This window comes from Penicillium concentricum, assembly GCF_028827145.1.
Source record: "Penicillium concentricum strain IBT 3081 chromosome Unknown utg000001l_segment0_segment0, whole genome shotgun sequence".
Classification (NCBI taxonomy): Eukaryota; Fungi; Ascomycota; class Eurotiomycetes; order Eurotiales; family Aspergillaceae; genus Penicillium; species Penicillium concentricum.
This window is the reverse complement of record NW_026622754.1, coordinates 1,491,748-1,510,645: the sequence shown is the minus strand read 5'-3', so window position 1 is coordinate 1,510,645 and position 18,898 is coordinate 1,491,748. Positions and strand designations below refer to the sequence as shown.

General features: G+C 48.8%; 8 protein-coding genes across 8 annotated transcripts; 4 read left to right on the top strand and 4 right to left on the bottom strand.

Moving 5' to 3' along the window:
- Positions 1–97: 97 nt before the first annotated feature.
- N7517_000575 (SDR family NAD(P)-dependent oxidoreductase) lies at positions 98–1,217 on the top strand (the record flags this gene model as incomplete). Its single annotated transcript, XM_056718305.1, has 4 exons — positions 98–269; positions 333–520; positions 606–757; positions 833–1,217. The coding sequence occupies 4 exons, from the start codon at positions 98–100 to the stop codon at positions 1,215–1,217; spliced, it is 897 nt and encodes a 298-aa protein (XP_056582440.1).
- A 1,076-nt stretch (positions 1,218–2,293) lies between these two features.
- On the bottom strand, positions 2,294–3,598 carry N7517_000574 (serine/threonine-protein kinase; the record flags this gene model as incomplete). The annotated part of the gene is made up of 2 exons (XM_056718304.1): positions 2,294–2,937; positions 3,001–3,598. 2 exons carry the CDS (start codon positions 3,596–3,598, stop codon positions 2,294–2,296), a joined length of 1,242 nt encoding a protein of 413 aa, XP_056582439.1.
- Positions 3,599–7,633: 4,035 nt separating this feature from the next.
- Positions 7,634–10,163, bottom strand: N7517_000573 (putative serine/threonine protein kinase (Prp4); the record flags this gene model as incomplete). The annotated part of the gene is made up of 2 exons (XM_056718303.1): positions 7,634–9,365; positions 9,421–10,163. The coding sequence occupies 2 exons, from the start codon at positions 10,161–10,163 to the stop codon at positions 7,634–7,636; spliced, it is 2,475 nt and encodes an 824-aa protein (XP_056582438.1).
- A 697-nt stretch (positions 10,164–10,860) lies between these two features.
- Positions 10,861–11,238, top strand: N7517_000572 (translation machinery-associated protein 7). The gene is made up of 3 exons (XM_056718302.1): positions 10,861–10,908; positions 10,973–11,062; positions 11,118–11,238. Exons 1-3 carry the CDS (start codon positions 10,887–10,889, stop codon positions 11,213–11,215), a joined length of 210 nt encoding a protein of 69 aa, XP_056582437.1. The 5' UTR covers positions 10,861–10,886; the 3' UTR covers positions 11,216–11,238.
- A 499-nt stretch (positions 11,239–11,737) lies between these two features.
- On the bottom strand, positions 11,738–13,318 carry N7517_000571 (uncharacterized protein; the record flags this gene model as incomplete). Its single annotated transcript, XM_056718301.1, has 2 exons — positions 11,738–13,136; positions 13,188–13,318. The coding sequence occupies 2 exons, from the start codon at positions 13,316–13,318 to the stop codon at positions 11,738–11,740; spliced, it is 1,530 nt and encodes a 509-aa protein (XP_056582436.1).
- A 577-nt stretch (positions 13,319–13,895) lies between these two features.
- N7517_000570 (cytochrome b5-like heme/steroid binding domain-containing protein) lies at positions 13,896–14,595 on the top strand (the record flags this gene model as incomplete). The annotated part of the gene is made up of 4 exons (XM_056718300.1): positions 13,896–13,899; positions 13,951–13,975; positions 14,051–14,288; positions 14,365–14,595. The coding sequence occupies 4 exons, from the start codon at positions 13,896–13,898 to the stop codon at positions 14,593–14,595; spliced, it is 498 nt and encodes a 165-aa protein (XP_056582435.1).
- Positions 14,596–15,205: 610 nt separating this feature from the next.
- N7517_000569 (uncharacterized protein) lies at positions 15,206–15,517 on the bottom strand (the record flags this gene model as incomplete). Its single annotated transcript, XM_056718299.1, has 1 exon — positions 15,206–15,517. The coding sequence occupies one exon, from the start codon at positions 15,515–15,517 to the stop codon at positions 15,206–15,208; it is 312 nt and encodes a 103-aa protein (XP_056582434.1).
- A 905-nt stretch (positions 15,518–16,422) lies between these two features.
- N7517_000568 (SWAP/Surp domain-containing protein) lies at positions 16,423–18,765 on the top strand (the record flags this gene model as incomplete). The annotated part of the gene is made up of 1 exon (XM_056718298.1): positions 16,423–18,765. The coding sequence occupies one exon, from the start codon at positions 16,423–16,425 to the stop codon at positions 18,763–18,765; it is 2,343 nt and encodes a 780-aa protein (XP_056582433.1).
- Positions 18,766–18,898: the final 133 nt, after the last annotated feature.

The window sequence follows — 18,898 nt, the reverse complement described above, 5'->3', positions numbered from 1 at the left end:
AGCCTCGGCGATCCCAGAGAGCCGAGAGCTTTTGTATAAGACCTTCCCCCTCTTACAAGATTCACATTTGACTTATTCCATCATTTATCAGTTCAAAATGGCTCCCTCCGATCGTCTTAACCAGGTCAATGAGCACCTCAACTACCCAGCCGGTCTGCTAGCAGGCCAAGTAGCCATCATCACCGGCGCAGGCCAAGGCATCGGCGCCGAAGCAGCACGACTATTCGCAAATGAAGGCGCGAAGGTCGTAATCGCTGATATCGATGCCAGTATGAAATCCATCCTTACTTGATATCATGCCCCTTTACATTCCCCATCTAACAACCAAACAGAAAAGGCCAACGCCGTCGCCGACGCGATCAACTCCGCAAAAGCCGGGCGCGCCCTCGCCGTCGTCGGCGACGTCCTCGACAGCAACTATATAACCGAACTAGTAAAGCAAACCGCCGAGTTCGGAAATGGCAAAATTCACATCATCGTGAACAACGCCGGGTTCACCTGGGATGGTGTTATTCACAAGGTAAGACACAATCCCAGCTCTAATATATACTATCAGTACGGAGTACTATGTTGTAACATTCCACTAATCAATTTCCCCCACATAGATGACAGATAAGCAATGGGAAACCATGCTAGCAGTACACAACACGGCTCCATTCCAACTCGTGCGCGCCGCAGCACCCTACTTCCGCGTGAAAGACAACGAGCCGCGGGTAGTGATCAACATCAGCAGCACAAGCGGCATCCACGGTAATGCGTAAGTACCCAACGAACCCCCCGATCCCCACTCTTCCTCCCCAAAGAAAAATCAAATACTAATATCTCAAAATAGAGGCCAGGCCAATTATGCAGTTGCGAAAGCCGGCGTCGTCGGCCTGACCCGCACTATCGCCAAAGAATGGGGTCCAGCTTTCGGCGTGCGGTCGAATACTATTGCATTTGGATTTGTGACGACGCGTCTTACGGCTGCCAAGGAAGAAGGCGCTTTCATTACCACGCCCGATGGAACGAAGGTTGCCCTGGGGATTCCGGGAAAGCAGCTTGCGACTAAGACGGGTTCTGCTGAGAAGAAGGAAGCCGTTGCTTATCCTGATATTCCGCTTGGTAGACCTGCGACGCCTGAGGAGGCTGCGAGGGCGGTGTTGGGTGTTGCGTCGCCGTGGTTCTCTTATGTTAATGGGGAGACGATTCGAGTTACTGGTGGGCGGAATATGTAGATTCTGGGTGTGATAGTGATATATATCTAGGTTGAGAGCTGGATGTACGTGAAATGGAATTTGTTGAATAGTATATATCTGGTTTATTGAATGAAAGTGTGCATATATATATCTCCCATCGTAAGAATATATATTGTATGCTGGGATGTACCATGTCACCCCGAATAAGTCTATTAACCACGAGCTGCACAGGGTAAACCTCATGCAACTCACCTTAGACCCATCTACCGTCAACTCGGAATGGATCCCGTCCCACTTGGGCAGTTTCACGGCTTATTACACACGAAACACAAAACATCCATGCCCGAGTCTCGGCCATTGTCAGACGGTGAAACATTGCACGACAGGTTAGGTCTTTTGACGGTGAAATGTACAAGAGAGATTGAAGGTGAAGTAGAATGCAGTGGTGTAGATTGATGCCACACCGAGGTATCATATCGTAAAAGGGAACAAGTCCCGAAATGTCCCGCCAATGCGAAAAGTCTATGCACAGAGAAAAGAATATCACCCTTAGGTCAAAATAACAAAAAGCCTCTCCCCAAAAAAAAAAAAAAAGATAAACAGAGAAAATAAAGACACTTTCGTGCGTCAACGCCAACTTGAAAATGTCATACATCCAAAAAAAGTAAAAAAAACCCCGTATTCATCAGCCCGCCCAGGGGCGTATCTTCAAATCATGCTTCCCAGTGTATTATCACGCCAGAAAATGGAAACGTAAAACAGAAAAACCCTCCAGGTATGTGTGGAAATATTAAAACAATAAGAAAGGAGACCCGGTCGTGGTCAAACGGTCCATGCAAGGTCGTAGTCGTGAAGCCAGGGAAATGCCGTGGTCCAGAGGAAAAAAGAGTAAAGAATTATGTCCAAAGGGAATAGAAAGCTGGTGGCCGAGTCCAGTGGATCATGATCAACGCGATCAACTTTTTGTTGTTCGGCAGCTTTTAGAGAAGTCCGCTCGGTGGCGGAAGAGAGCAAGGGACCCCAAGATATGTAAAGGGAGATCCTTGGAAATAATTCGACCAAGGAATAAAAATGTAAAAGAGCGTCAAGTCATGCAGCTGCGAGGCAAGGAGCAATTAGACGGGGATCTCGAGGCCGTGTAGGTTGGGGTAATTGAGGCCATAAGCAAAGGGATCTGCGGGAAAGAAGGGCTCCGCGCAGACAGAAGGGAACATGGCCTTGCAATCGGGGACCTGCTCCGAGACTGCAGGCGACATGGTATCGATATCCGAGTAATCCTCGGTAATGGCCGAACCGTCGGAAGCAGCAGACTGGGAGAAGGCCGAGTATTGGGCCGAGTCCAAGGACGAGCCAGAGGTCTGGGCATACAGGGGTTCCATGGGGGCCATGAACATTGGCATCTGGGGCTGGGGAATGTAGTCGATCTGTCCCGGCACCCAGGGGGTTTGGACCATGGGATTCTCCGTGAAGCGGGGGCACTCCAGAATGAGCTGGCGCAGCTCCGGGATGGAGATCCGCTTGATTGGGTCAAGCTCGAAGACGCGGCTCAGGATACTAACCATCTCGGAAGAAAGAGGCAAAATAGTCTTCAAGAAGAATGGGTCCTTGAGGTAGGCCTGGAATGTGGAATCCTCGATCGAGGCACGTTTCCATGGATTGCGACCGCAGGTTAAATTGACCAGAATCACGCCCAAACTCCAGACGTCGTTGGCAGCGGACATGTAATAGGACAAGGGTCGAGCATTGGATTGTTGACATTCTATAAGCATGTCATGTTAGCCACACCGACAGAGAAGGTTAAGTTTTGAGGTTGAAGGCTTACCAGGTGACATGTAGAAGGTGGACCCACATCCAAAGTCGGTCGTATAATAATCAGTCGTAGCTAGACCAAAGTCGGCCAGTTTGACGGTCATTCCATTTTCGGTCACGAGGACATTCTCAGGCTTGAGGTCCCGGTGATAGATTCCAAGAGAATGGCAAAATTGTACGGCGTCCAGGATTTGGAGGAATACACTCTTGGCCAAGAAGTCATTACCGACAAAGTTTCCCTTATCGGTGATGTTTGAGAACAGGTCTCCTTCTGGGCAATACTCCATCACGACATATGTACAATCCACGGAATCCATGATGCGGACTAAAGGAACCACGTTGCGGTGTTGGCTGGCCAGGTGATGAAGTCTAATCTCCCGTTGCTGGAACTTGAGTTGGCGGGCATCCAGACCATCCTTGCAAAGAACCTTGACGGCATAGACCTCGTTGGTGTGAATGTCCACGGCGGTGTAAACAACGCCGTAGGCTCCGACGCCCAAGACTCTGGTGAGTTCCAGCCGGTTGGCTAATACGAGTCCTAGACGATCCTCGGGAGCATAGCGGCGGGGAGCCGGTGATGGTGGTGGTGTTGGTAGCATGGCCGGGTACATTGTCCTTGGGAGGTTGTGTGTGTAAGAGGGGATCCAATGGTCCTCTCTCGGATGAGACAAGGAAAGAGTGAGAGAGTGAGAGAGAGAGAGAGAGAGAGATCGCAATAGTCCCAGGAAGATTATAAGAGCCTAAATCCACGGATATTCAAAAGGCATCCATTCCAATCCAAGGGTTTTAAGATGGTCCAATGTAGGTCCGTTTGGTCCGGTCTGGTTGTGTTTGATAGTCGAGAAGGAGAGAGTTGCACAGGGAACCAGAAACAAAAACAAAACAAAACAAAATAAAACAGGAGGTAATATATAGTGAAATATACAAGAGTCGTGAAGAAGGAGAATGGAAGATTATTATAGAAATATATTAGGCAGATGGTCGCCTCGTGGTTCGAGAGAATAATAAAACAAAGTGACAAAGGGCGCTAGTAAAAAAAGGAAATTATATTTTAAAAAGAAAATATCCCAAAAGGGGAAGGATCGAATGGAATTCTAAAAAAGAAAATTAAAAAAGGAAAACTAAACCCAACAAATCTATGATGCGTACAAAATAGAGTGGCACTAAAATATAAAAAATTAAATTAAAAAAATAATAATAGGCCATGTGTATGAAGCGGTGTGCATGCCCGAGTAATGGTTAGACCAATCATTATGATTCAGTCGCTCTTTCCTGCAGCCACCACAACCGATGATTGGACCATGGATTCATAACGATCGTCTCGAAACTGCTATTTTCCCATTTCTCATCTTTTCTCCTTCTAGGCCTAGTGTGGCAATGCTCTGTCCACGTATGTTCAACGGTGTTTCTGCCTTGAAACCTCCTGACACACATTTGCCAACGCACCCGCCACCTACATTCCATCCAATCAAATTTATGGCCCCCCCAGCCCCGCAAAGCTATGGTATTTTGATCCTTTCTCTCTGATCGGGTTTGAATGCATATCTGTCCTTTGTTTTTATGGATTATGCTGAAATTATGAATATAAGGAGGTTAACTGTTAACTTCTACACCGTCTTTGCACAGATGAAACCCCACATGGAAGGGGGCCCCTTCTAGGCTGACTCGGGCTAGACAGGACGCTAGAGAAGTCCAGTGAGGCAATGATGGAGGGCCGCTATGGCCAACCATTTGCTCGAACTGTTCGTTTTTCGAGAAACTCCCCTAAAAGTAGCTGAGAGGTGGGGTTGGCGCTTCCCTGCTGACTAGTTCAGCACGGGCCACTTCATCTTTTCTTCTCCTGGCGCTAATGTACCTTGACCATCTGGGACATCTACAATGGACAAGACCTCGTATTATTGGTGTTGCCCTGCACTTTGCTATTCCTGTTGCCGTCTCTCCTTTTAGACCGTTCTGTTGGCTAGCCCGTCAGCATAGTAGTTTAGCTCAAGGTCTAATCCGTATAGCCGGCAAGAATAACCCCTGTAGTCCATCAAGTTGCGAGTCTTTAATCTCACTTTTCCTTTATATGTTACTTGCGTCATATACAGGCAAGGGCCATGTACTGACCCGAGTCTGACTGATTCGAACTATATTCCCGCCCCCAATCCCCGGAGCATGTATGAGCATGTATAGCCAAGATGAAGTGTGCCACTCTACAGAGTCATCACACTTCCATCGGCGTTATTGCGGTGAACAAGACACTGCACAAAATCAATAATCTAAACCTCCACAAAACTCCCTGGATCGACACCTGCAAACCCGCAGATAGTCCAATCACCTGATAGAGATCGTAGTTACGATTCATCACATCCGTCGGTTCTCAGGACCCGAAACCTGTCCATGCAGAGATAGCTGTACAATAGCGACTAGTTCCATGTACAACTATGTATCCCGTACTCTGTACGTCGTACAAGGTATCGAAATATCTTGGACTTGTGTGATATGATATGTGCTATATGTGATGAACGCCCGTTCCCCTTTGTGTACCGTGCCTTGCCTGCCTCCGGGCATAACGATTAATGTACCCCAGGATTGGCAATGCAGCTGGCTCGTCCAAAGATCAACAAGGGTTTTCTTGTTTTTCTCTCGAAACCGGGCCATTGCTTTTTTGGCGCTTTGCTTTTGGACTGCGACCGGCAGATTTTGTGTTCAGGTGTGGTCGCCGGCGCGAGTTGGTTTCGGCTTTTGGTTTCGGGGTCTACACCGCTAGAGGTGATCTAAGATATGTCACTACAATGTTTTATTGTCATACTATTTGAGAATATTGTACGGAGTACAGAGTACTGTTGTAAAGTGGCCAACTTATTGGAAACAACCTACCTCATACGCATGATATTCACATGGATCATCCATACCCCCCGTGCCCAATGAGGACATTTCCCTTTTACAATCTCATTTGCCCTTTACATATTGCCTCTCAACGCCCGACACTTCAAGGCAGACGGTGCCCTGCAGGTGGCGGGACCCACAATATAAACACATCTCGACATCATGATTACTTGACATAGACATCCATGTCTCCCGATAGACCAATAGATCCATAACTCTGAAGGGGGTCGGAGATTAACGCCTTATTTTTGCGGATTCTTTTGCCACGGGGTATCTCGGATTTCGTATACACGGCAGTTAGACTCCTGGATTTCCTAAGGGTGGCAAGGGGCACTTTTCTTCCGTTGATCGCCGACGCCTTCTGGAACACTCCACTTCCACTCCAACAACGTAATTGTGTGTATATTATATGTGTTATATACATATTATCATAATAGAAATTGATTAATGCATGCTTCATATCCTGTATTGATATGACTATGATGCATATCGTATATCGAGTACGTGGTCCTGCAAGTAAACTAAACCACATGCAGCCTTCCAACTCAACGCGGAACAGATATCCAATCTCATTGCTTTTTCAAATAACCAACACAGATATCTCCTAGTTCCAAGTAACTATCCATCAAACCAAAAAGCAAATATAATAAAAAAAAAAAGAAAAACCGTTCCAATCGGCACATTCAAGCCCCAAAGCATGTCTCCTATTTGCCCACAATTACCTTGACGACACGTCTTCTACCCAATGGCCACTAACAGTCGGGAAACACGAGCGCAATTCAAGAACTCCCGCCTCTGCCGCCAGGAGAAGCCGAGACAGGAGGCAATAGTCTAGTCTAGTGTCATGTACTCCATACTGCAGAAAAAGCATGCCAATCGGATATTCTGGCATCTATCATCTACCATCTATCATCTATCGATTTTGTGCTCCCTTGGTCAAGGGTGAGATAGACTCCTTCCCGAATCCAAGGCTCTGCCACACCCCACAACCCCCAAAAATGAGAAAGTCCACTCGAAGGTTCCGGCTATTGGACTCAACCGTGGATGTAGACTAGACTAGGTCTGAATTTGGCTTAGAGGCGATCTAGAACTCTTGGAGTTTTTAGGTTCCGTGGTTTATTCGGGTCAGAGTGCTTTTAATTGGGTGTTTGGACTGGGTCCGGGCTTGAAGGGTTGGGGATTTCTTTGTTTATTATTGGGGCCATACTCCATAGTATATTATGCATTATAGAAGTGGAATACACATAGTGTGATTAGCTCTTAGTGACTTGGGTCGATAGGGGGCTAAGGCCGTAGGGGGCGGGAATCGGGGGGCTTTTTTTTTTTTCTTTTTCTTTGTGATAGTGATGAATTGTATTCATTATCGCGCGCTACCGGTGTGCTGGGTATTGCTCGGGGGCCAGGGGCTTGGTTGTTTTTGGTAGTGGGACGATGGATGCACGGACTAGGGGGGTTTCTTTGCTACACAGAGCTATGCTTATGCTCTAATGAAAGGACTAATACCAAGCCACCCTCGATTGGGGTAGGCCTACATCTGAGGGGGGTTGGTGTCTTGTGAAAATGTTACAACATACATATTGGCATTTGAGAAGTGAGATACTAAGTTACTGTACTTTGCATATTGACAAAAAACCAATAGATCGACTCTCACCCGGCAACGCCGATCCCCTCCAGCCGAACTACGCCATTCCAGGACCAGGATTGGACAACCTGGTAAACCTAGAGAGATCAAGATGCAACCCATGTAGTAGAAGCCCTTTCATCAAGCAACTTAGTTACACCCTAGGCGCCAGGAACGGGTGTTTCAAAGCCTCAGCCGGCGTGATCCGTTTCTCAGGGTTGAGACTCAAACATCGATCGAGTAAGTCCAAGAACATTGTCAGCTCTTTGACCTCAGAATCGGGCATCCCGCGTGTTCCTTGTGCCATGAGGCGAGTCTTCAAGTCGCGCGTCGGTTTCTTAAAGTCCACAATCTTGGTGTGGAGGCGGCCGGTGATCTTATCTTGCTCCACGCTGTGGAAGTTGAGCATTTCATCAAAGTGATGAGGCGCCAGGGTTCCGCGGCGCAGGAGCTTCGGCGGGTACTTGCCCCGACACTCCATGATGGAGCGAAGCATCTGGTTGTTGTCGCGGCCGGTGAAGAGAATTTTGCCTGTGTACAGCTCAAAGAGGGTACAGCCAATGGACCAGACATCGATGGCGTAGTCGTAAGGGATACCCAGAATGATTTCCGGGGCACGGTAGAACCGACTGACGAGGTATGGCGTAATCTCATTATCAGAGGCCGGCGACGCCGAACCCAGGTCACAAATTTTCAGAATGTTGCGTTGCTCGTTCACAAGAAGATTATCCGGTTTGAGATCTGCATGTAGGATGTTACACTTGCGGAGGAGACATAGCCCAAGGAAAATCTGTTGGCCGTAGGCCCGGACTGCGCGCAGGTTCAAGCCAACGTCCCTACCGAACTTTTTCAGGACCTCACGCAAATCCATGCTGAGGTTCTCAAACACCATGCACAAGTGACCCTTGTGATCGAAGTATCGGTCGAACTTGATGGTGTGCATTTTGTGCTCCGGGTCGGCTTCCTGTAGTTGCTCTAGGATGCCAATCTCCTTCATACCAGCCTTGCGCATTATGGCGTTCTGGCGAATTATCTTGACGGCAACCAGACTACCTGTCTGGGTGTCAGTTGCACGTACGACGGACGAGAACATTCCCTTGCCAAGGTTTTGGTGGACATGGTATCGTCCGTTGATCAGCTCTCCGAGTCGAACAGCGTAATAACCTTCCGAATCGTCCCAGTTGTCCATCATGCTGATGTCCAATTCTTTGCCCTGGGGTACAGCTGTGGCCGAAGCATGAGCCGGCTTGGCGTCAGGCGCTTCCTCTGCGAACATGTCATCGTCGTCGTCTGCAAACATATCGAATGCCTCTGCCTTTGGCGCTGGCACCGGGGGAGCATCAGGGAGGAGAATGTCCTGCTTGCTAGCCTTGGTTTCATCGTATGCGGCAGAGGAAACGTCGTCCTTTTCATTCTGTACATTCGCATGCTTTTGCCTTTCTTCCTTCATATCAAGAGTTGGATCATAATCAGCAGCAGAGGGATCATCCTTATCAGTACCGAAAAGAGGTGCATTGGCGTTGACCACGTCCATGTCTTTTCCTATACTAAAACCAGGGAATGCCTCCCCGGATTGTTCAAAGGGAGATGCTCGTGGAGAATCTATCGAGTTTAAAGGGGTCAGTCTCGCTGATATCAAGGTAAGCTTGTCGGAGAGAAACCCACCAGATGCTTCCTTTGGGCTAGTTGCCTCAGTGCCAGGCGTGGATGAGTCCGTTTCAACGTCACCGACATTCAGTGCTTTGAGATGTAGTGGCGTCGCTTGGCTTCGGTGTTTCGCCCGAATAGCTTCACGGCGTTTCCGGCGAGCTTCAAGTGCATCGGCTTCGTTAATGGGCTCAGCGAGCTCCGGCTCTTGCGCAATCTCCGGGTTAGGGGTGGTTTCTCTGGGACGGATGTTAGCTACACGTTCTTCCTTGTCAATAATAGAATAAAACATACTCGTCAGCCACATGTGCTTGAAGATTAGAAGAAGCCTGCACCTGGTTCTTTTGTTTTTCAGCACCAAGCCTCAAGTCCTGAGAGACGACCGAAGCCTTTCCTCGTTCCCTCACCAACTGTTGAGTGGGCAAGCGCCGTCCGGTAGCCGTTGAAGACCTGGCATTAACCACGTTTGAATCAAGTTCATCGCCTGAATACTGCTTGGGTTTTCTCGATTCACGGTAAGGGGATCGGCTGCGGCTGCGGGTGCGTTGCCTCTTGTCCTTGTGTCTGTCATGTCGGTCGTAATCATCACTGTATCGTAGGGCTTCTCCATGGGTCTCTTCGCGATCATAGTCGTAGTATGAGTTTGGGCGCCGGTTGGGAGCGGGTCTGTCACGGCGTCTTTCGTCGTACCTAGACCTGTAACGTCGCGAAGGCTCCTGGCGGGGTCGTCGGTCGTAGCCACCATCATAGGATTCGGGATCATCGTGGCTGCGCTTTTGGGTCTTGTTCTCTCTGTACGGGGAGCGAGAACGGGATCTCGATAGCGACCTGGTCCGCGACCTCTGCCGGGGTGGCGATCGAGTGCCTTTCAACGACTCGGGAGATCTGGGCGCAGAGGATGGGCTAGCTCTGGTGGGACGGTCAACGCTGGTGCCATTAAGAGGAGGTTTTGACGCAGTTGCCTTCGTCTCTGGGCCTGATTCGACGATCTCACCCTCAGAGGGGACTGATGGGGACCTCGACCTGGGATGCGACATATTTGCGGGGTTTGACAGATCCAAACAAGGCGCGTAGACAATACTTTTTTTTTTTCTTTTGGGGTCACTTCACTCGGCCTTTGGAAGAAGCTTCAGCAATAAAGCTCAGTTAGCAAAAGCTCCAGCGACAAAATGTCTTCTCAAAGGGTTTGTGAAATTCCAACCGGCTGTAGGAGGCCTGCCTTCACACCAAAGCCTTGCAAAAGTGATTAAAATCCCAGGCGCATAGTTTTCTGAAGAAACAGGGTAGATAAAAGCACGTGTGCACAGGATATCGATGACAGCAAGAGATGAATTGAGCCATGGCGAATGCTCGATGGCCGAGATAGGGCAGAACTCGCACTAGTACGGTTGTAGTAGGCGGTGAGTTGAGTTTTGGGGGTACCCTATCTGTGCTGAGATCCCTTTTGTTTCCAGGACACCACTAGCCGTTCGTGGCTTAGTGTCTATGTATTGTAAATACCTGATTTCTATTCTACATAGTAGTAAGCCAGAAACTCAGTGGATGCTGTTTGTATGTGCTTGAAATACTACAATACTCTATACACTAGATGGTAATTTGTACGAAAATAGCTCAGTTTGCGCCCCCAAGTGGCCACAGAGGGTGTGGATAAGCACCCCCTCATGTATCTTTTTTTTTTCTCATTGCCAACGCCGTTGAAACACCCCGCCATTTTAAGACTCTTTTCAACCCTCTCTCCCCGTTAATTTTATTCAGACAAAATGGGTGGTATCGGCAGAGAAGGTTCGTTTTACTTCACACTCTAGTAACTTTCGAATCCTGTTCACTAATATCTTATGATCTACAGGTGGCAAGGCCAAGCCCTTGAAGGCTGCCAAGAAGGAGAAGAAGGAGCTCGATGAGGATGAGCTCGCTCACCAGGCCAAGATCAAGGCTGGTATGACTTCTTGATCACTCTCTTTAGAGAGTCATTAACTGATAACTTTATTTAGACGCCAAGGCCCGCAAGGACATGCAGGATGCTGCCAAGGGCAAGAAGGGTCCTCTCAACACCGGCCAGCAAGGCATCAAGAAGTCCGGCAAGAAATAAACGGATCGCATACCCCTCGACGGATCATTTGCCAACAATCCCCACAACGAGCCTTGACAACGGTTTTCTTGAGTCCATATTCACGACCTATACGAGCCATGTTCAATGAGAGAGCGGAGGATGGGTTGGCTTTGATTGTGTGATCGCGCCAGCAATCACTGCACTCATAGTTCACTCCTATGGGTCTTCTGTATATCTTTAGCCAAAATACCTATTTCGCGCTTGATCGCATTTTCACATATACGAGTTCCTAGAACGATTGGTTTTGTTAAACAGTAATGACATTAATCGGATCAAAATACATCAACATAAACCGCCACAGCCTGGGCTCCGACAAAGTGGGTATCATCCTGCCATGCAGGGGAATCAAACGCTCAAAACACAACCACCATTCGGAAAAAGAACAAGAAAACTGCCCCGGAAAAAAGTAGGAATCATAACAGGACGCTAACAAGCCCACAGTATCATCAGAAATGAGGTCATGGTCAGCGGCGCAGAGATCAATTCACAATTCAAAAGCCACTAACTTGTGACTCGCTTGACCCAGAGATTATTGCCATCACCAGCATTCTCCTTCTCGTCCAAACGACGCCACGCTCGAGAAATCTTCAGACCAAGGTCGTGCCATTCTTTCTTGATATCATCAATCTCGTTTTCTATGGCCTTAATGCTCTTCTGGACCTCGGCTTTAGCAGCTAGGTCATACATAGCCGAATTAGGCTGAATGACTTTGCTTAAGTCAACGATCAACGCCTCCAAACTAAGTCTGCGCTGTTCAAGGTCGTCCCGCTTGGTCTCCATTGCTTTAACGCGGCCCTGCGCATCGAGTGGTACATCGGGTGGAGGTGGAGGCGAAGGCGGCTGCACTGGCATCTGGCCGATCTGCTGTGCGACCTGGGATGGAGTAGGCTTTCGGACGGGCTTGGTCGAGACGGGCTGCTTCTTTGAAATCGGGTCGTTGATTGGGATTGGGCGGCGTCGGGACATGATAGAAGATGTGGATACGTCGTCTGTAGACCGGGTTTGGAGCTGCATACTCCCCCGTGGGCTTGCATCCTGACTTCCGGGTTCGGTGGCTGTGTATGTAGTTGCGCTGAAACGGCTTCTGGGCTCATTGCTCGTGAGCATCATGTTGCTGATATCATCGTCGAACTTGAATATCGGGTTGGTCTCCTCTTGCAGGCGAATTGGAGGGTTCTCTGTTGCCGGTCTCCGGGGAAATGATACTGGACCACCGGCGGAGATAGTGGTTACAGTCGTAGGAGCGAACCCAAAGTTATCGAGCGGGGGATTCGCGTTTAGCCCACCGTTGCCATTGCGCTTGCTGGAACGTTCTTCCACTGGAAACACACGTGACGAGGATCTACTTCTGGGTTCCTTTTGAGAAAGATCTTCGTTCTTTGAGAAACTGCTGATCCGGTGTCGAGCTGCATTTAGGGTCTTCTTGGGATTGAACCCCTGGCCCCAGTTTAGCAGGTTGGACGACTGAGCTCCAGAGGATTTGTTGAAGGAGGTGTTGCGGGGATACACCTGGCTAGCCCTACCAGCATCATACAAGGCTGGTTCGCCGGAAAAGTTATCCCAGTGGGTCGATTTTCCAGAGATGAATCGCGTAGGTTCCTGATAATTCTGTACTGGCTGAACTGGCTGAACTGGCTGGACTGGCTGAGCTCGGGAATGAGAAGGCGTGTCAACATAGTCTACCTTGGGATTGGGAGTGGGCGATGATGAGGCCCGAGTCTCCTGTCGCGCATAACGAGGGAATTGGTCTCCGACACCGATGGGCGAGACACAGAAACTACTTTGGCTTTCCCGCCTTTGAGCTTCAAGCATCGGCGAAACAGCAGGCGAGACATCTGAGTTTCTTCTATTGATATCATCACGCGGGACGGAATCCTGTTGTAGCGACGAATGCAAATCGCTATTTCCATTAGATATGTGCTATTAAAGAGGTAGAAATCACAAAACTTACTCAGGCAGAGGGGGCAACCGTTTTGCGACCAAATCATGCACAGGGTCTGATGTGGTGGGTGGATTGCTGTTCAATATGGGGCCGCTGATTGAGGGCCGCTTGGACTTGTGAAACGGCCGTTTAGACCACATATCGATTTTTTCACGCTCTAGACGTGATATCGGGCTGGTTTTGGTCGGAAAAGAAAGCGCAGAGTTCACGCAAAACGATGCATAAGTTTAAGTCACAAGAGAAATAATGAAAGGGGATAAAAAGAGGTAAAGAATCGCAAGAATATGGAAGGGGTTCTATCTTTCCACGATGCACAGCCTAACACGGAAGCCTATGGAATATATGGCAGAACACGAGAAATTGTATAGACAAAAACGAGTTAACCACAGCAGAAAAAGCAAAGAAGAACTAGAAACCAATCTTGGAAACATGAAATAATGACATGGCATCCGCTAATAGAAGTGGCCAGATTAAAATGGGGGCGATAGTCCTGTGGAGAGAGCTTGAAACATTTGGGCGTTTTACGTTCGAAGTCCGGGAGTCTTAGCCAATGAATTCACATGTCAAGATGATTTTCCTAAATATCCTAAATATAACTGTGAAAAAGAATGAAAGAGAATGTCCATATAAGGTCCAATCACGTGCGGCGGGGATATCGATGTCATCCCGAGCTTCCGAGCTTCCTAGTGTTTCTATCTGTCTCCAAGATTTACCGCAATGGGTATGTGTCCTACCTTGTTGATCTAAATTTCTTTTGTTAATCTGGAAGTAGATAATTCCGTGCCACAGGCTGAAGTGTTTGTGTCCCCTATATCTCACTCGACGCGCCACAGAAGATGAGACAACCTAACTAACCACTCGCTGCCCAACAGGATGTCTATCGCCACGCCCATCAACCTGATCCTAGTTTCGCTCTTCGGAGTCTTGGTGTACTGGCACTTCCGCCCCAGGGCGCCACTCGTGCTCCCCCGTGGCCCGCCACCAACCGTCTTCAAGACTTACACTCCCAAAACTCTCATTGAGTTCAACGGCGAGGAAGGCCGCCCCGTTTACCTCTCCGTTCGCGGACGCGTCTTCGATGTTTCTCCTGGCAGGAATTTCTATGGGCCGGTATGTGTTTGGAATTCGTGAAATGCCACCCGGGCAGCGCTGCTGGAGCTGAAAGCTGACAGCACGATTGGTACAGGGTGGACCTTACGAGAACTTTGCTGGCCGGGACGCCTCGCGCGGCTTGGCTTTCCAGAGCTTCGATGAGGAGATGCTGACCAAGGACCTGTCGGCGCCGTTGGATGAGCTAAAGGACTTGGACGCGGAGCAGCTGGAGAATCTACAGTCGTGGGAAGACCGCTTCTTGGAGAAGTACCTGGTTGTTGGAAAGTTGGTGGCTGAGGGCGATCCTGAAGCTCCGAAATCGTAGTCGCGCAACATAAGGAATGGGTGAATACATATCATATCTTGGGGATGTGTACGACAATGGCAATGACTGATATCTAGCGTTTACAAGAACAAGCGTGAGCTTGCGAGGGTTATGTGATTTATTTTTCGGCATCAATTCAAAATTTTACGCAACCGAACCTCATGAAAGTAACTGAGCTGGCGACTGTTCTACCGCTAGCATGGACACAGGATAGTAATAAAACAACGGAAAAAGAACCGCTGCTTTTCATCTTGCTCTTCTGACTGGGGAACCCACGCATCAAGTTTTGAAATTACCTGGGCTCTACAAGCATCTCACGGATCAGCAATCAAAGTTGCTTCACTGAAGGGTAGATGCAGTTCGCTGAATGTCCACGGGTGGTAGTTAGGTACCTCTCACTGTAGTTACCTACATATGCATACTATTGTCGGACCTGCCTAGTATCTAATTACTAAACCATATTTGGAAGTTACCTGTCTCTGATCTACTAATAGCATTGTAGCATCATAAGCTGCTGTCTACTTGACGTTTTTATCCTCATCCTTCCTACTTGCCCTGATTGTTTATCCTGATCTTTTTACTCACCTTCACCCTGCGGCCACCATGCCTGTTATTTCTGCAGAAGTTGCGTTGTTCCTCCAGGACGAGGGGCTTCTAGGACCAGCAAGGAATACCAAGCGCACAATATCAGTGACGGCGTTATCCAGTCCGCAAAGTCCCGATCATCCTCTTCCTCGAAATCGATAGATCGCATTAGCCTCTCAACAATGTCAGATCTGCAACGACGGAGAGCTACACTCAAATTCAGTCCCCAGATGTTCAGATTGACGGCGAGTGGCGGAACGCTATCCAATGGGTATTTTACAGTGACCATGCCGAAGAACTCTTTGCCCAGTGCCGTAAAGGAAAGACATGGATCCATTCCATTGGAAAGCTTGTCGAAGCTTTCAAATAGTAGCTGTCTTTCGGCGTTTTCTTATCTTTGTAATCTGCCTACCTATTGTTACTAATGGCTTTGAGTTGACCTTAAGTATACTTTTCTTTCCGCCTCTTTTTGCCCTCTACCTATAGAACTTCAACCGAGAAGAGGGAGAAAATATCTTAAGACATCTATGTTACAAACAGAATATCTGAGACCACTAAAAAAGACCACTAAAAAGACTACTAAAAAGACATCACAAGGCCGCATGCGCGGCCGTCTACTCTTGTACGGAATAAACCGACATCTAGCTAGTTGACAGATCGGTATCTGTCCCATCTGTCCCATCTGTCCCATATCCCTTGTGAGACGAAACTTCCTGCAGATCTATGTGACGCCAGAGGCGGGTACTCTCTCCATAATTAGCTACAGGACGGTTCTTCTCCACCGGATGAGATGAAAACGGGGATCCATCCCATGGAAACGATTTTCAACGGGAGATAGTAATGATATTCTTAAGAACTATAACGGGTAATGGACACTAGGAAGATTTGATTGGATGGGAGAGTGAAAGAAGTATGTAAGTGGATCCGAGAACAAGAGGATTGTCCACGGGTGTATAATCAGGTCACGTGGCGATAAAGATCTATCGCAGACCAACTTTGAGAGAATTCCACCGCCTACTCCTTTGAGGAGCTAGAATACTGCCGTCCACGTGCGAGAATGAAACACCCGCTGATTGGGTGAAGCCCGACCGCCTATATAATGGTAATAAGTCGCCTAGTGACCAAGATGTTTACTCTTTCAACTCATCTAGAACTGCTCTCTCTTTGGATTTCCATCAGTTTCCTTTATCCTGCTTGTGTTTCAGGCTGGCGACTGCTGCTGCAGTTACAGCTGATTTAATCATGCCGGACGAGTCGAAGGGGAAGAGCTTCCCCGACGTCTCGGCGAAACTCTCCGCGCTTCCAAAGAAATCACTTTTTGAGCGTCAAAAAGCTGAAGCGGAGGCCAAACGCGCCCGGGAAAAAGCAGAGACAGCTGCAGTCTATGAAGAGTTTGTCAAATCATTCGAAGACGAGGATCCAGCAGTACCGCAGTCATTGGATGGAGGATGGAATACATTTAGTCGCAAGGGTGGTGGACCTCCCAAGCGTCATTTCGCAGCTTCCTCTTCACGCGGCAGTGGCCATGGACCCTTAGCCCTCCCGCCGCCCTCACTTTCACAGAAACGTTCCCATGAAAACTTCCCCCTCTCCCGTCGCGACCACAAGTTTGAAAACATGCTTACTTCACCTGAAGCCGACAGGGTACTTGATGAGGAGGAGAGGGCAGCTCCCAAACCCACGTTGTATCTCGCATCGCTTCCTCCCGGGACATCTCCGTCAGTGATCAAGGCATTGATCCCCTCAACCCTGAGTGTGGACAATGTTAAGATTATCACCCCATCCGGACAGTTGCCAACCCACCGGGAGTCCTCTTCTGCTCTCGTTACCCTCGCAAGCGACTCAGCCGCCTCTATTATCGACACAGCTGTGAGCACCCTGCAGAACAAATACCTTGGCTGGGGGTACTACCTGGCCCTCTGTCGACACCTTTCCTCTACTGCGATCAATCCAAACGCGCCTTTGCCCATCAGCCTCCCGTCGACTACTACTTCTCTTCCGTTTGGCGCAACGCCTATTCCACCGAGTTCCGGCACCAGCTTGAATCGAGCTCCACCACCCGGGCCACATCGCGGGGGATTCGCACCCCCAAGCTCGTATGGATCAAGCGTTGGTAGAAATGGCCCAACCCATCAGGTGCAGGTGCAGGTGCAGCTACCGACAGACATAAGATTGTTAAGACAGATCCACGTGACTATTGAGCAACTCGTAAAAAGAGGTCCTGAATTTGAGGCATTGTTGATGAGTCGGCCAGAAGTCCAAATGGACGAAAGGTGGGCCTGGTTGTTCGATCCAAGATCTCCTGGTGGTGTATACTACCGGTGGAAGTTGTGGCAAATTATCACCGATCCCAAAAAGAAGAACATCGATAAGCCGGCGATCATCTTTGAAGGTGGTCCGCTCTGGTTACCCCCGAAACAACGCCTCAAGTTTGAGAACGTTACTCGCTTGGACCAATTTTTCTCACATCCAGACTACAACTCATCTGACGAAGAACACTCGGATGGAGAAGATGAAAGACGGAACCTTGGTGGAGCACCTCCAGACGGAAGCAACACACACAGCGACGAACCTAACTTCTTGAACCCCCTGAAGATGGCCAAGCTTACTCATCTTCTTGCACGACTTCCGACGACCAATGCAAAGCTTCGACGAGGAGATGTTGCACGAGTTACAGCATTCGCCATGGATCACGTGGCAACGGGGGCGTCCGAGATTGTCGACATGGTTATTCAAAACGTTTTTTGCCCTCTAGCCTACACGGGGGCGAACCCAAACCGTGACCAGGAAAGGAATGCTGCTAGAATAACGACCACAGACAAGGACAGCGCCACCTCATCCGAAGATGTATTCGATATGTCCTCCGCGAAGCTGGTTGCCCTTAACATAATAAGTGATATTCTTTGGAATTCGGCAAATTGTGGCGTGCGCCATGCATGGCGATACCGGCAGCTGTTTGAAACCGCTCTCCGCTCCCGCAAGGCGTTTGAACACCTTGGCCGACTTGACAAGGACCTCAAATGGGGACGACTGAAAGCAGAGAAGTGGAAGCGCAGCGTTGGCACTCTTTTAAGCCAGTGGGAAGGGTGGTGTTGTTTTACGCAATTGAACCAGGAGCATTTCACCCAAGTGTTTGAAAAGCCACCGCTTACAGAAGCCGAATTACAGACTCAGAAGGAGACGGAGAAGGCTCATGCAGAGCAAGCTGCTGTTGCGTTTGCCAAAAGCAAGAGTCGATGGAAGACAGTTGATGATGAGCGAGGTGGGAAGTTTGATCCTACTCACCCTGCAAATGAGAATAAGCCATCTACGTCTATCCATGCGGCGGGCGAATCAATGACCGAAAAAGATGGTATTGCAATGGAAATTTGTGACCTGAAGAACGTTGATGGGGAGTTCATGCTCAAGACATCGGGCGATGAAGATACCCAAACCGAGAACCCCGAGCAGCCACAGCAACAACTACTCCAGCACCCAACTCAATCCAACCAATCTGAACAATCAGCTGGGCAGCAGGATCCAGAAACACGGCGACGAAAGCCACGGCCCAAAGCTGAAGACATGTTCGCGTCGGATTCGGAGTAAGGTTGGGCATTGTAATTGTACAGATTATGGATAACATCGGACGATAACTGCAAGATACATGTAATGAATACAATGAATGACTATTTAAAATATTTTCTCCGTAGTATAAATAGAGATGTAGTAGTTAGGACGG